This window comes from Vanessa cardui, chromosome 29 (genome assembly GCF_905220365.1).
Source record: "Vanessa cardui chromosome 29, ilVanCard2.1, whole genome shotgun sequence".
Lineage (NCBI taxonomy): Eukaryota > Metazoa > Arthropoda > Insecta > Lepidoptera > Nymphalidae > Vanessa > Vanessa cardui.
The window spans coordinates 3,764,479-3,781,152 of NC_061151.1; the positions used below are offsets into that span (position 1 = coordinate 3,764,479).

The 16,674-nt window shown below is 33.5% G+C and overlaps 1 protein-coding gene across 1 annotated transcript in view; it reads right to left on the minus strand.

Moving 5' to 3' along the window:
- The window catches only part of LOC124542042 (scavenger receptor class B member 1), a 135,665-nt gene that overhangs the window by 85,307 nt on the left and 33,684 nt on the right, over nucleotides 1-16,674 (minus strand). The window contains exon 2 of the mRNA XM_047119998.1: nucleotides 1,874-2,018. Coding sequence (XP_046975954.1) covers nucleotides 1,874-1,994 — 121 coding nt within the window. The 5' untranslated portion in view covers nucleotides 1,995-2,018. The remainder of the gene's footprint in view (nucleotides 1-1,873; nucleotides 2,019-16,674) is intronic.

Genomic DNA, 16,674 nt, shown 5'->3' on the forward strand with positions numbered 1-16,674 from the left:
AACATAGAAAAGTATTGATAATCTACATCGACTCGGCCGGGTATTGAACCCGGGTCCTAGGAGTGGCGTACCCATGAAAACCGGTGCACACACCACTCGACCAGGGAGGTCGTCAAATTAATAGATCATAGATTAATAACGTAAGCCGTTGTTTCGGTTATTATGGCATATATATCTATTATAGCATATAGAAAATCTATTATGCTCTTATTTTGAGGAGCTATAGCCTATGTTCAGAAAATTAAATCTTGATTGTGATTTACCTAATTGTTTGCATTTAACAAATAATTCATTTTAGAGAGCGAAAGTTACTGGCTAGCTGGAGAGCAGTAATACGATTGTTAAAGAAAAAATTGAAAACGTAAACATTCTATCTGAAGTAATGCTATTTGATATTAAAAATAATTTAAAAGAGGTTTCATAATTTTACCATCAAATGAAGATGAGTGACTTGCATTTTATAATTAAATGAAATCAAAACAAAATCTGTCATAAATTTCGTAATTTCTTTGAATAAACGCGAAGTTTTTGGGGAGTGTTATAAGTATTATTTAATAGTAATTCTTTTATTACAATATATTATATACAAATAAAGATAGATCGATTTTTGTATTGACCTACCTACCTAATCAAACTTCTAAATAATTATACATTAAACTTATGAAGAAGATTCTAGTATATATCTGTACAAAGATCACTGTTTTTTATTTAGATATATATAATTTAATATGTACCTAATTATGTCTATTAAATAAAGGGGCCAAAAAAATTAATAACTATAATCAATAATTAAATTTAATCACAATAACCTAAAAAAAACACGTCGGATAATTTTTTTCCCAACCTTATCAGGCTTAATTTTTTTTTCTTGACGTTACATTTTTTATGCTATTTGACTAAATTGAAAACTGATTCTGATTACGAAATTGTCGAATCAACGTAATTCGATCAACTTAAATAGTTCATTGAATTACAAGTAATTTCTTTAAGTATACATTTACATACTCAAATCGTATTAAATTCAATATTTTACCCAAATAGCTGAGATGAGCTGAGATGGCCCAGTGGTTAGAACGCGTGCATTTTAACCGCCGATTGCGGGTTCAAACCCAGGCAAACACCACTATATATATATATATGTGCTTAATTTGTGTTTATAATTCATCTCATGCTCGGCGGTGAAGGAAAACATCGTGAGAAAACCTGCATGTGTCTAATTTCATCGAAATTCTTCCACATGTGCATTCCACCAACCCGCATTGGAACAGCGTGGTGGAATATGTACCAAACCCTCTCCTTAATGGAAGAGGAGGCCTTATCTCAGCAGTGTGAAATTTACAGGCTGTTACTGCCTTTTACCCAAATATGTTCTGATAAGCACGATTGAAGGATTACAACGTTAAATCAAATTTAAAGTCATCAAGTATGAAATATAGATTCTACCGAGAAAAACCGTCAAAAAATTCATTAGTAAATCTTTTCTATCAATTTAATCAGATTCGTATATTAATTGATTACAATTACATCATTATACATCTTACATAAATATATAATAAATAAAAATATATTCTCATCCATGGATGGAATTTTAATAGGCCTTCATAATAAGTACAATTGTGTGAGGCAGGAGCCCAAACTCTTGCCTTGTACTAAGAATCACCTGGTGTCCCCTCTAGGGTAGGAATTATTTATTTAGATCATAAATGCTATCAACGAATGCTATTCATATTTTTTATCATATTGTTTGCTGCTCGGGGTTGAACCCAATATCCTCGGTAAAAAAAGACGCTTTCTTACCACTGGACCATCTCTGCTCATAGTAGTAGGCGTAGTCCAACATGAGAACTGTATTTATAATATCTTTAAAACTTACCATGATTTAACTTCCCCTGTTGTGATATCAACATATTCAGCGGCACTGGTTTCTTGTTTGGTATCCCGAAGAGTCGGTTCCGGGCCGATTGGCCCACGGCCAAATATTGCTTATGGCCCATTATGTGATGTTACACATTCGATGCCTGTAAACAAAAATTTTCAATTAGTACTTTAATATTATCAATGACATTTAGCTCGGATAACAAATGTCGAGATATGAATTCATAGGAGTGACTGTGTTTTTGTGGGTTGGTTCATCCTTCGTGAGGAAACCTCAAATTTCCATTTTTTAAGACCTAAGTTTCTTTAAGATGAAACTAAAATACGACAATATTAATCTTGATTTTAAGTCTAATGATTTGGAGAATACTAATTAAAAAAATGGTCGCCAGATGCGGGGGACGAGGATAAGTCGAAAATGGGGGGAGGGGTCATAAACAAGCATCGTGATGTTGGCTGTCACGGGTAACGAGTCGGTTTTACCCCATGCCGGGCCAGCTATTTCCAATCAACATTTTAAAAATTTACAAGGAAACTCAACGGTTTTTGATCTTAAATTTAAATGTCATATTGCACTTTTTGAATTCGAAATAACCTGAGGTTTTTTTTTGGCAAAATACTATCTTAAACGTTTATTTTAATTTTTAAATTGAATATTTTCGAACGTATTTTGAGATTATTTTGTATAGATCACAAAGTAACCTTATTCATGAGGTCATAGGAGTCACAACCTCATGGCTGTTCCTAGGAATAGTAGTATCAAATCTATCCAGAGGTAACAATCATTATTTAAATATATATATATATATATATATATATATATATATATATATATATATATATATATATATATATATATATTTTCATCTTACAAGCGAACAGATCCATATACTAATGTTTATACAGAAATGTTTCCATAAATCAAATTCAAAATAATATAATTTATCAAAGTAGGCTTTTACAAGCACTTTTGAATCGTCATTTAACAACTATAAGTGAAGCAAACACCGGTTCGGAAAGTAGATTCTGCCGAGAACCGGCAAGAAACTCAGTAGGTATTTCCAACATTTCAAAAAACACTCATGTTAATTATGTAAATACAATTATATAAGTATGTAATATATCCACACAAGTATTAATTTCACGCTTTTTTATCGTCTGTATAATCTTGTATCGAATAATGTGTCTTAGTTACCAATGTATTTTTTACAAATGATTTTAATTTATGAAACGGCAAAGTTAAAAATGTCTGTGGAATTTTATTATCGAAACGGATACCTTGCTCCAAGAAGGATTTATTGACTTTGCGAATTCGGAACCATGGCGTTATGAGCTTATACTTAGGATGGTCAGTATTTAACAGTACCAATGCGTATTGACTAGTGACCTACCTAATACATAATTAATATAAGATATAAGATTAGCAAATTTTGAAGTACAATCGTTATTTAAAAAACGCTCCCAATTTAGAAAGACGGCCAGCGTAATTAATTCAAATATTATTTCCTGTTAACCAGAGCGTGAATGCGGGCGTAACATCAACAGTTACAATGCGTTCATAGTTAATAATGTTTACGTTTCCCTAAAATAATGAGAAATTCATCACAAGACATGCTTAGTGCAGACAAAGATGTATTAACAATAATGTACAGAATTGTTAACCTCCTTTTTTAAGTCGGTTAGAACATCTTCATAAAGAGCCTGTAAATTTCCCACTGCTATGCTAAAGCATGATCTCGATTAGATGAGCCAGATTGGAGTATATTCCACCGCACAGAATGGCACATAAATGGCTGAATTTCTTTTAACATGCAGGTTTTCTTGGGATGTTTTCCTTTACTGCATGAGATGAATCGTAAACACAAATTACGTACATGAAACTTCAGTGGTATTCGCCCGGGTTCGAACACGTAATCATCGGTTAAGATTTATTTTGTTATGGAATACGTTGGCGGACTAGCATATGGGCCACCTAAGGTATGGTAAGCTATGGTAAGTAGTCACAATCACCCATAGACAATGACGCTGTAAGAAATATTAACTAATCCTTACATCGTCAATGTGCCACCAACCTTGGGAACTAAGATGTTACGTCACTAGTGCCTGTAGTTACACTGGCTCACTCACCCTTCAAACCGGAACACAACAATACTGAGTACTGTTGTTTGGCGGTAGAATAACTGTTGAGTGGGTGGTACCTACACAGACGGACTTGCACAAGGCTCTGCCACCAAGGATTATTAATTAAAATTTTCGTTAGAAGTGCTTTTTGTCTTTTATATACCATTGGTTAGTGTTCAGTCATCAGTATCGCCAATTCACCACCAACCTTGGGAACTAACTCAATTGCCTTTCATACGGAACCCAACACTTACTATCGCAGTTTTGCGTGGGTACCTAGATGGCCCAGCATATAGATCCCCAAGGTAAGCCTCCATACCTAACTAATTATGTATCATTATCGTTATATAGTACAGAACAAAGTCGCTTACCGCTGTCTGTCCCTATGTATGCTTAGATCTTTGAAATTATGCAACGGATTTTGATTTGATGATTCGAGAGGAAGGTTTTTGTATATAGTACGTGTACAATATAGTAAAGAAACACGATTTTTTTTTAAATATTGGACAACATCACATACATTACTCTGATCCCAATGTAAGTAGCTAAAGCACGTGTGTAAAAGATTCTATAGTATATTTAGTATCATTATGGAAGACGTGTAAAGCCGGGGCGGGTAGCTAATATTATATACTGTAACGAGTATTTGCATGGCATTCCGGTCAAGGGCTAACCTGACCTTGCCTAAAAGATCTCTAGATTTCTAGACATTACATCTTAATGAGATTTAAATTGATATTAAAACCGGTTTATTCTGGATTCCTTGTAAAATCAATCCCTTTGTCGATATGGTTCGAAGGAGTTTCGAAATAAGAACAATTAAATAAATAAATTCTTATGTATTTTGGAGTGAAAGAGTCATCTAGCATCTCTTTCTCTGACACATAAATTGATTTTCCGTCTCTTTCTTGGACGCTTCGTAATTTGAGATGCTCGATGCGGTGTGTACTTTTACTGTAAGTGGCCTCTACTCCAAGCCGAAAAAGTTACGCTTCAGATAATCAAATAATCGAAATGTTTTATATATCTACTCTAGTGCCTTACCACGGTTTTATCTGCCAACCAAAAACACAAATCAAAATAAACTTTATTCAAGTAGGCTTTTACAAGCACTTTTGAATCGTCATTTTACAATTTAGTGAAGCTACCACTGGTTTGGAAAGTAGATTCTACCGAGAAGAACCGGCAAGAAATTCAGTAGTTACTCTTTTTGAACAATTTATGATTTACATGCTTTATCTTCCTCCAATTAACATATACAATTGATGATTGCATTTGTCCGGCCCCTCTTAAACCAGAGTGCAATTACATTCCGCCAAGAAGTGATAGATGCCTCGCTAAAGTAAAGTAAAGTCGTGGATCATCAATGAGCAGAAGGTCTTAAAAATCTCAACCGTGGTCGAGTGTTATGAACACCGGTATCCATGGATACGTCACTCTGAGATCCCGGGTTCGATTCCCGGCCGAGTCGATGTAGATTACCATTAGTTTTCTTTGTTGTCTTGGGTCTGGGTGTTCGTGGTGCCGTCGCTACTTCTGATTTTCTATAACACAAGTGCTTTAGCTACTTACATCGGGATCAGAGTAACGGGTGTGATGTTGTCTCATATTCATTTATTTATTTATAAAAACCACTATTGCTTAAAAACACTTTTTTTGTATAAGCGGTTTTAAGACCTTCTGCTTTTTAGAGGTTTTAAATTTTGGACATAACACACCCTACAACTGGGTGCTTGTTGGCTTTAAGACATTTGCAGCAGCTATCATTATTACTAGCAACTCGGCCCGGCTTAGCGCGGTTTCAATGATATAACACAACAGTGGAAATTTTTAAAATTATCAGTGTTTCTTTACTAAATTTTCCATGTATTATATATAGAAACTTTTTCGAATCACTCTTAATTTAAAAAAAAGCATCAAAATCCGTTGCGTAGTTTCAAGATTTAGCATACGTAGATATAGGGACAGAGAAAGCTACTTTGTTTTACACTATGTAGTAATTATAGTGATTTAGAGTGAGTACGTAATTACAGTACTCTAAAAACGTCAAATATCATGATAACCATAAAACAATTTTTTTATGGTATACGTTGGCGGACGGTCATATAGGCCACCTGATGGTAAGTGGTCACCATGGCCCATAGACAATGACGCTGTAAGAAATATTAACTAATCCTTATATCGTCAATGTGCTACCAACCTTGGGAACTATGATGTTATGTCCCTTGTGCCTGTAGTTACACTGGCTCACTCACCCTTCAAATCCATCGATCGTTTCATTGGTCCTCTACCTCTATATCCATTCATCCTCCTATCTTATGCCAGTAGTAAAATTAGTTACTGGGATTATCCCATATATCAGAACATTTTGTAATATGTAGCAACTATTTTCCGAACCGGTGCTAACCTATGTTCATAGTAGTGTAAAAGTATGATTCAACGGTCCTTGTAAAAACCTAACTGAATAAAGTATTAAGTATTTTGTTTTTATTTGATAGTTGATAGTTACAAAAGAGCCAAGATGGCCCAGTTGTTAGAACGCGTGCATCTTAACTGATGATTGTAGGTTAAAACCCAGGCAAGCACCACTGAATATTCATGTGCTTAATTTGTGTTTATAATTCATCCCGAGCTCAGTGGTGAAGAAAAACGTCGTGAGGAAATCTGCATGTGTCTAATTTCATCAAAATTCTGCCACATATGCATTCCACTAACCCATATTGGAACAACTTGGTGGAACAATTAATTTTTTTTATTACCAATAACCCTGTATTTTACTGTAAATCTTATATAAAATTTAAAGAAGAATTTCAACGCATATATTATGTAAGTATATATCGATTGATCATATAAAATGCATATAATAATAATTTATTTGAAATGAGAAGAACATACTAGTTCTGTATTGTAGTATGTGTTAATGGGGAGAGGGTCACCCCCGTTGTAGGACCTTAAATTTGGAATCTTGTTACTGATAATTAAGTTGGATCAAACATAGAGCTGAACCCAGTTGCTAGAATAACTTAGCACATAAATGGAACCAGGATTTACTACTAATGTTTGGAATTTTTGAGGATGCAATTCATTGGAATTCTTCAGAAATTTACGAACAATTATGAAGGACTTATCGCCCGTGGTTTCCCTCACGTTTTTGGGGTTGCTTGTTATATGTTAGGCAAAAAGTGGTCTATGTGTTGGATTTCAAGTTTGCTTCACCCCAAATTTCATCAAATTCAGTTCAGCGGTTTGGTCTGAAAGACAGACAGATAGAGTTGTTTTCACATTTATAATATTAATATAGATTGTAACAATTTCATTGGCAACTTGGTAAAATCAGTAAACTCTTGTCACCAACACATGCTGACAACAGATATTGGCAAATATTCGATTCAAGATGACACATAATAAATATAAACATATGGAACAATTTCTAAAATTTCTCAACGAGAATGAAAATTAAAAAATTACTTAACGATATCGGCGTTTTAGGAAGTGTTCGAAATAAATTAGAAAGTTCGTATTTATTTCTATCGCATTAAAGGTCAGAATCGTTTGAATTTATAATTTTTTTTACGAACGTTTCTATGTAATATTTGCAGATCATCTCGGTCAAGGATGAAAACGAACGAACTCAGACTTTTGCCATTCGTGAGAAATATATTTGGACATTTAACATATTATATTGACATAATATATATATTTGCTAATGGATATATCTTAATGAATTGTATATCATTTTTATTGTTTAATAATAATGTGTCCGAGATGAACAGTGGTCAGAACGCCTACATCTTAACCGATGATTGCGGGTTCAAACCAAGCACCATTGTTTCATGTGCTTTGTTTGTGTTTTAGATTCATCTCGTGCTCTGAAACCTGCATGTGTCTAATATCAACGAAATTTCACATGTAAATCCACCAACCCACATTGGAGCAGCGTTTTGGAATATGCCCTTAACCCTTTTCTCAAAAGGAAGAATGCTTTAGTCCAGCAATGAGATATTTACAGGCTGTTGTGGGATTGTTATTACCTTAAATCTTTCTGGTTACGTCTGAACGCATCGGGTGTAGACCTGGGTTTGTAGATACTGAACCATTACAATATATTCCGCTTTGGCTATTCTTTGGGCAGCTGTAATTTTAACTGAATACCTTAGTCCAGCAGTGGGAAATTTACAAGCTTTCCTTGTTATATTGAACTAATAATTCCACCTAATTATTTGTATGTCTCATTATAGCTAAGATTAAATCGTTCAAAATATTTGGTTCAAGTATATTTCGTAAATTTTCGCGTTAACACATTCAGGCTTACTACTTCATAAGCGTGACCTAGATTATCACATATATCTAGATTAGACATATATATATATTACATTAGTAGGAACTGCTAATCAAATGTCATATATAATTACATGTTTCAATCATATAAACATATACTAAAGTAAAAAACACATCCTGTGTAATTGCACCAATATATATTATTTTTCGTTCGAAAAATGAATTTAATTTAAATTTAGAACGCGTAAGAACTAATGAATATCCTGATATAAGACGAGAGGTCAATTCAACCAATCAAATCAACCCATCAATATATAATTCTATATTCTATACTAAACGTGTAACTCTGTATGTCTGTCTGTCGTCAAGTAATCAGACAGACAGACTGACAACAACAACAATAACAACAGCCTGTAAATTTCCCACTGATGGGCTAAGGCCTGCTCTCCCTTTTTGAGGTTATTTTTTTTGGAACATATTCCACCACGCTGTTCCAATGGTGGAATACACATGTGGCAAATTTTCTATGAAATTCAACACATGCAGCACGAGATGAATTATAAACACAAATTAAGCACATGAATATTCAGTGGTGCTTATCTAGGTTTGAACCCGCAATAATCAGTTTATATGTACGCGTTCTAACCACTGGTTCACCTAGGCTCGGACAGACAGAATTCGTATTTATAATATTATAGATTGTGCGATACCATATGTACCTTGTTCAGGAATACATTGGTATTTTAATATGCGTTTATATATTGATAAATTTAAATTTCGTAGAGCAATTTAAGTTTAACTCTAATTAGAAGTTATCAAATAGGAAATAGTCGTATCGATATTAGCATAAAATATTCTATTGCAAAATATGCGACTTAATTATTATCATAAATTAAACGACAAAATTAAATAGACACATGTCTTTTGTCGCACTTACTTTTAAAACAAACCTTGTAAATTATATTATAAATAAATAAATAAATAATAAATAAATATTGGACAACATTACATACATTACTCTGTTCCCAATGTAAGTAGCTAACGCACTTGTGTTATGGAAAATCAGAAGTAACGAAGGTACCACAAACAAGACCCAAGACAACATAGAAAAGTAACGAACTTTTTCTACATCGACTCGGCCGGATTAACCCGAGACCTACTCGACCACAGAGGTAGTCAAACATAACAACTTATTTACAAATATTTCTGTATTTATGAATTTAACTCTTTTTTCCGTTAATTGTTTTATTTGAATTTAGTTTGTAAATAAGGATTTTTTATAATTTCTTACAGCGTCAATATCAATGGGCGATGGTGACCACTTACCATTAGGTCCATTTGCATATATCTATTACATAAAAGAACCCTTAGTTCGATGGATACTTTTTCAATAACGTAAGTTTACCAGTGGAAAGTAATTCATAATCAAAACGATGAATGAAATTGCTAACATGTGTGTAGAAAAGTACACAAATTAACGTTTATACAAATGGAGGCCGCGATTACCGCGAAAATGTATGAATGTGGACATACACACATTACACAATGGCGTTTTTTTGTATTAACTTCACCGAATGCGCGGACGGAGGTATGTCCTTTCGTAATCATTACATTTCAACTTATCGTAACGGAAAAATGTGAAACTAACATTCAACTAACTACAAATATGAAAATAAGTGAAACAATTTACCAAAATATACTTCTCTTAAAAAAATATGGCTATATGTAAATGACAATTTTTAAGATGAAATGCTTATATATATACAATTCTATGCATATAATAAAATTGGAGTGTCTGTTTGTAACATTAAAATAGCCCTTTTTTACTCGTTGTATATTATATTTGTATACATGGTACATATACCAAAATAAGATTTTTAACAATTTTTGTCTGTCTGTCTGTTTGTTCCGGCTAATCTCTGGAACGACTGGCCCGATTTTGACGGGACTTTCACTCGCAGATAACTGATATAATAAGGAGTATAACTCCAATACAATACAATAATATTTTTTTTGTTAAAACTAAATCAACTTAAACTGTTATTTTTAACCTACATTTTTTATATATTTAACTTGTAATAGAATGCTATAGTAATATAAATATATTGTCCTTCAAAAGAGTAATTATGTTAATAACTAAATAATAGATAACTAAGATTAATTCAAGATATTTAACAAGCATCCGTCTTCTTGTAACTTGATAGTAATTGCATTTTTTTTATTAATAACTTATAAGGTAATCTATTTAAAAACATTGATCTATTTTTTCTCCAATATCAATTGTGTATTCTTAACAATAAAATCGTATTTTTTTTATATATGTTTTGATTAATTAACAGATGCCTTCTAATAAGGCGACAACTCCGTGGTTGAGTAGTGTGTACACCGGTTTTCATGGGTACGCCACTCCGAGGTCCCGGGTTCGATTCCCGGCCGAGTCGATGTAGAAAATTCATTAGTTTTCTATGTTGTCTTGGGTCTGGGTGTTTGTGGTACCGTCGTTAGTACTGATTTTCCATAACACAAGTGCATTAGCTACTTACATTGGGATCAGAGTAATGTATCTGAAGCTGTCCCATATTTATTTATTTATTTAACTCCAGGACACTTCAACTAGCTAACTCTGAACTAACGCGATGCCCCAGTAGAACGCATCTGCATCTTAACCGATGATTACCAAACCAAGCACCACTTAATATTCATGTGCTTAATTTGTGTTTATAATTCATCTCGAGGAAAAATCGTAAAGCTGCATGTGTCTAATTTCATCAAAATTCAGCCACATGGGAATCCAACATGTGCATTGGAGTACCGTGGTGAAATATTCGTCGTAACCTTCTCCTCAAATGGAGTTGGGACTTAGCCCAGCTGTGGGAATTGACAGGTTGTTGTTGTTGTTGTAATGCCGATCTTTATTCGATGTACAGTCAGAGTAAGAAAACCTTCGTCAGTTTTCAATTTAATTCCTTTATCAAGTCTTAAACTTTTAGTACCTTTTGAATCTAAACATCGAATCATTGCGTCGCAATATGTCATTCTCGATCGGTAAAGCAGATTATCGCTCGTACTGAGCACACGAAAATAGATCTTAAGGTGGCGAACCTTTTCTTACCCCGACTGTACTTGTTGTCTTTTACACCGCAGCAAAATTACTTACTTTTTACACCGCATCAGAATAATTACAATTATACAAATATAGGTTACGTTAGGTCAGTAACCTTACGATACAGTTATACGCAATCAAATGTTCGAAGCCGAGCCTTCAGCCAAAATAATAAAACAACAAAGAGCCCACATCTTAACCATAAACAAGGCTTTGTTTTTCGACGTCATTTGGCAGAATTTTTTGATCATATGGGTTTCCTGATGGTAAGTGATCACCATCATCCATACACAATGACTCTGTAAGAAATATTACCGATTCTAACTGGGAACTAAGATGTTATGTCCCTTGCGCCTGTTACACTGGCTCATTCTTCACCGGAACACAACAATACTAAGTACTGATAGATCTGATGAGTGGGTGATACCTACAGGCTTGCGCAAAGCCATACCACCAAGAACTGCGGTGGAGTTATGATTTATATAACCAGACCTCCCTTTCACATTCCCTAGGGCACATTCAGATCAAATAAATAAATATAGGATAAATATGTGATTGTTAACACAAATAAAACTATAACTTGCTTTATCTACTTTCCTATTCTAACATAAAAAAAAATAACAAAAAGAAAAACCGACTTCAAACAAAACACTAATTTAAACTAAATAAAGATGTACTAAAAGTAATAAAAATAATTGCGTATTCAACATATTTTTAGAGTCCTCCTAAGTAATATGAAATGAAAAATATTTTAAGTCGATTTACAATTATATAACGTAGTTATAGTTATTGTTATATTTGGAGCCGGCGTCAGCCACGGGCACGCGCCTCTACAATCCAAAGAAAGAAGCGATACGAGTGTCTTGATTGGCACAGTATATTATTAAGAGCTGACACCGACTCCAAATATAGCAAAAAATATAATCGTAAAATAGAGATCATACATTATATACACATTATATAATCTAAAAAAAGAAAAAAAAAAATGCAGACGTATTGATAACCTCCTCCTTTTTGAAGTCGGTTGAAAATATTGTTCTCCAATAGTATCTCAGGGTCTGTGCATATACTATATGCTAGCTACTACCATCTCGACATACATATATAATTGATTAATTATAGTCCGACCTTATTAACATCAACAGATTAATCTGTTGACAATAGTTATGGAGATTTTACATGCGAATTTAATTAACCCGGAAAGACGGCGCTAATTAGTCTGATCACGTTATTATTTTTTAATTATCATGACTGTTTCTATGGCATTTGTGTTTTTTTTTAATTGAAATATAAGAACTCCTTTTATGTTGATAGAATTTATATCGATACATGCAGGTTGTCTAACGATGTTTACATATGAGTAATTAGCAGGAAGATTTAACAAAGATTTTATATTTAAAACAAAAGCCAATAGGAGCGTTCGGAATATAAAAGTGGGGCGAGAAAAGCGAATACAAAATCAAAAACGAATATAAATTCCCGGTATTTGGAAAAGTCGCATTTTTTGTGCAACAACTAAGTGAAGCTGCCACCTGTTGCGAAAATAGATTCTACCGAGAAGAACCGGCAAGAAACTCAGTAGTTACTCTCTTTCAACATTTAAAAATGTTAGTTAAATACAATTATAGGAACAAGACAACACATAACAATAACAACAACATAGAAGTCAACAAGTATTAATTCCACGCTTTTCTATCTAATATAATATATAACGTGCCTTCTTTACCAATGTATTTTTTACAAATGATTTGAATTTATGAAACGGCAAAGTTATGTTGCGCGCGCTCTGAGTAGCTCTTATAGAAGTCAGAGCATTATTTGTGCTTCAGATAGCATGATAAAAAGGCTAACACTAACACTACTTTGTATGTTTTAAATGTTGAAAAAGAGTACTGTGTTTCTTGCCGGTTCTTCTCGGTAGAATCTACTTTCCGAACCGGCGGTGACTTCACTTAATTGGTAAATGACGATTCAAAACTGTAAAAGGCTACAGGAATATATATTTTTGATTTTTGATTTCGGATTTTTTATTTTTGGTTTTGATTTTGCTGCGAGCGAAACCGCGGGTGCAGCTAGCTTATAAAAACTCGTAAGTGTCAAAGTTAACACTTTCGTCAAATGAACATGATATTAAGAAATGTGTATTAAATATAAATATTTAACAACGATTCCTCGTTCTTGCGTAAAGTAAACATAATTAAATGTTATAAATATACACGAGAAGGCTGTTCTTGTAAAGGTAGGCTCACACTTACCGGATAACTAACTTAGCATGTAACGGAAATAATGTATATACGTTTGGTTAATTTTCAAAGTAAGATCATCATCATCATCAGCCCGTTTTTGTCCACTGCTGGACATCAGCCTCTCCAAGTGCACGCCACTGTGGTCTTTCTTCGGCTACTCAAAGTAACAATAGTTTTAAATGTTTATTTGTAATTTCAAAGGTTTAAAGGCTCGCATCCGAATTAAAACCCCTGGCTATCTTATCCAAACTCCTTCCCATTCCGTTGTAAGAAAACATGAGACATGGTCGACCCCCCCCCCCCCTCCTAAAAACCATCTCACGTAATAAATGATTAGCCCATTTGTTGCAAATACGATCATCCTATATATTTGTCACCGTAAGATTACAAACATCGTTAGATTACAATCTATCTCGTTAGATTGTAAACTGTCGAAATATTGTGAACCGTGAAATATAACTGCAATCTGATGCATCATTATTCGCTATATTGTTATCTATCGATAGGAAGCGGTCAAATTATGAACAAGCGTAGAACGGAATCTCGCGCGCTGATTGGTTGAACGTTACGTGCCCCCTGACGAGATAGATTGCAATCTAACGAATTTTGTAATCTTACGGTGACATATACATAATAAAAGCATGTATATCCATAATCTCCTATCTCTATATAAATACTTTCGCGATATAGGAGACTCAGTCGAAACCTATCAACATAAATAGATCGCTTCACTCAATATAGTTGTTAAATGATTCAAAAGTGCCTGTAAAAGCCTCCTTGAATAAAGTATTACCCGTGTTTGTTCAAAATAGCTACAGACAAATAGTAATTAAAATTGAAATGACGCTAAAAATTAACTATTCATATCCTAACCTCAATCCGTTACAACGGAATTTTATGCACTTAATGAGATGACGTTTTTCGTAAAGTTTTATTAACCAAACTACTAAAGCAAAATATATAAAACTTTTAAAGAGAAGTTTTTAGTATTTCATATCACTACATAGTATATAAAACAAAGTCGCTTACCGCTGTCTGTACTTGTGTATGCTTATATCTTTAAAACTATGCAACAGATTTTGATGCGGTTTTTTATTATGTGTTTCAAGAGCAAGGTTTATATGTATATGTATTACATGCACAATATATATTTATTATTAATATATTATTTATTATAAAATAATAATGATTATGATAAGAATTGCATCTGTGCGAAGCCAGGGCGTGTCGTTAGTTATTATATAAATAACCAATAAATTATCTTAAACAACCAATAACTCTATGTTATATAAAACTAGAAATATAATTTTATAGGGTATTATATAATATTATGACAGGCGTGAACATTTGGCATTCGACCGTAAAATCAAATATTATCGTAATACAACGCAAGATTACTGATAATTGTTACGTATTTATAAACAAACTTACTGCTTACTATTTTAAACTCATTGAGAACTGGCCTCAGCTTCGCAAAGGTGCAATGCTGGTACGTACGTTGTGACATTCTGTAGTTTATTTATATGCTACAGAATGTCTTAAACTTATTCTGATACGCTGTTCCAATGCGATGAATACACATGTGGCAGAATTTCGTTGAAATAAGACACATGCAGGTTTCCTCACGATGTCTTCATTCACCGCCGAGCACGAGATGCATTATAAACACAAATTAAGGTTATGAATATTCAGTTTTTGCCTGGGTTTGAATTCGAAATCATCGTTTGGAAGATCTCATGAAATATATTACTTAAATCTGAGATATGTTTATCTTTTTTCATACTTCCAATGGCATAGGGTTATATAGAGGTGATATATAGTTAGTATTACGTTATGACAACAACAACAACAACAGCCTGTAAATTCCCACTGCTGGGCTCCCTTTGAGGAGAAGGTTTGGAACATATTCCACCACGCTGTTCCAATGCGGGTTGGTGGAATACACTTGTGGCAGAATTTCTATGAAATTTGTCACATGCAGGTTTCCTAACGATGTTTTCCTTCACCGCTGAGCACGAGATGAATTATAAAGACAAATTAATCACATGAATCAGCGATGCTTGCCTGGGTTTGAACCCGCAATCATCGGTTAAGATGCACGCGTTCTACCACTGGGCCATCTCGACTCATGATGAAAATGATCTTTCAATTAAAAATACCATAATATCAGTTTAACTAAAATATTAACAAGAATTAATTATCGTAAGGTAAGCGGTTGTTTCCTTGATGTAATAAAAAATGGATGAAGTGTTACCTTCTTAAATATTTGTTTTGATTACGCTTTTTGTATTAATTTGTCCGCGATTATAAAACGATCTTATGTTTTAATAATTAATGTTTAATTGTTTTACTAAATGTTTTCGACTGAGAAATCCGATTATAAACCGATTTGTATTATTTTTTTCCGTTTCATACCATTCAAATTTAACATAACAATACCACTCTTAAGAGAGAAAAAATACGCTTTTTTTAATATACAAACAAAATAAATAAATATTGGACAACATCACATACATTGCTCTGATACAAATGTAAGCAGCTATTACACTTGTGTTTTGGAAAATCAGAAGTAACGACGGAACCACAAACACCCAGACCCAAGACAACATAGGAAACTAATCGTGATCGTTTTTTATATCGACTCGGCTGGGAATCGAACCCTAGTCGATTCCTCGGAGAGGCGTATCCATGAAAATCAGTGTACACACTAACCGACCATGGAGGTCATCAAATATAAATCTATACATATAATAAAATCGGAGTGTATATTTGTAATATTAAAAAACCTTTACGCTTTTAACTAAATGCATATGTATTTATACGCGGTACATTTACCAAAATATTTTTTTTTACAATTTTTGTCTGTTATTTGGTTGCGACTATTATCTGGAACGGACCGATTTTGGCGGAACTTTCACTGGCAGATAGCTGATGTAATAAGAAGTAACTTAAACTACAAAAATATTTTTTTTTAATTCTAATTCGCATAAAGTCGCAGGCACAGCTAGTATTCTTAAAATATATATATTTCTTCTCTTTTAGGTTTATCAC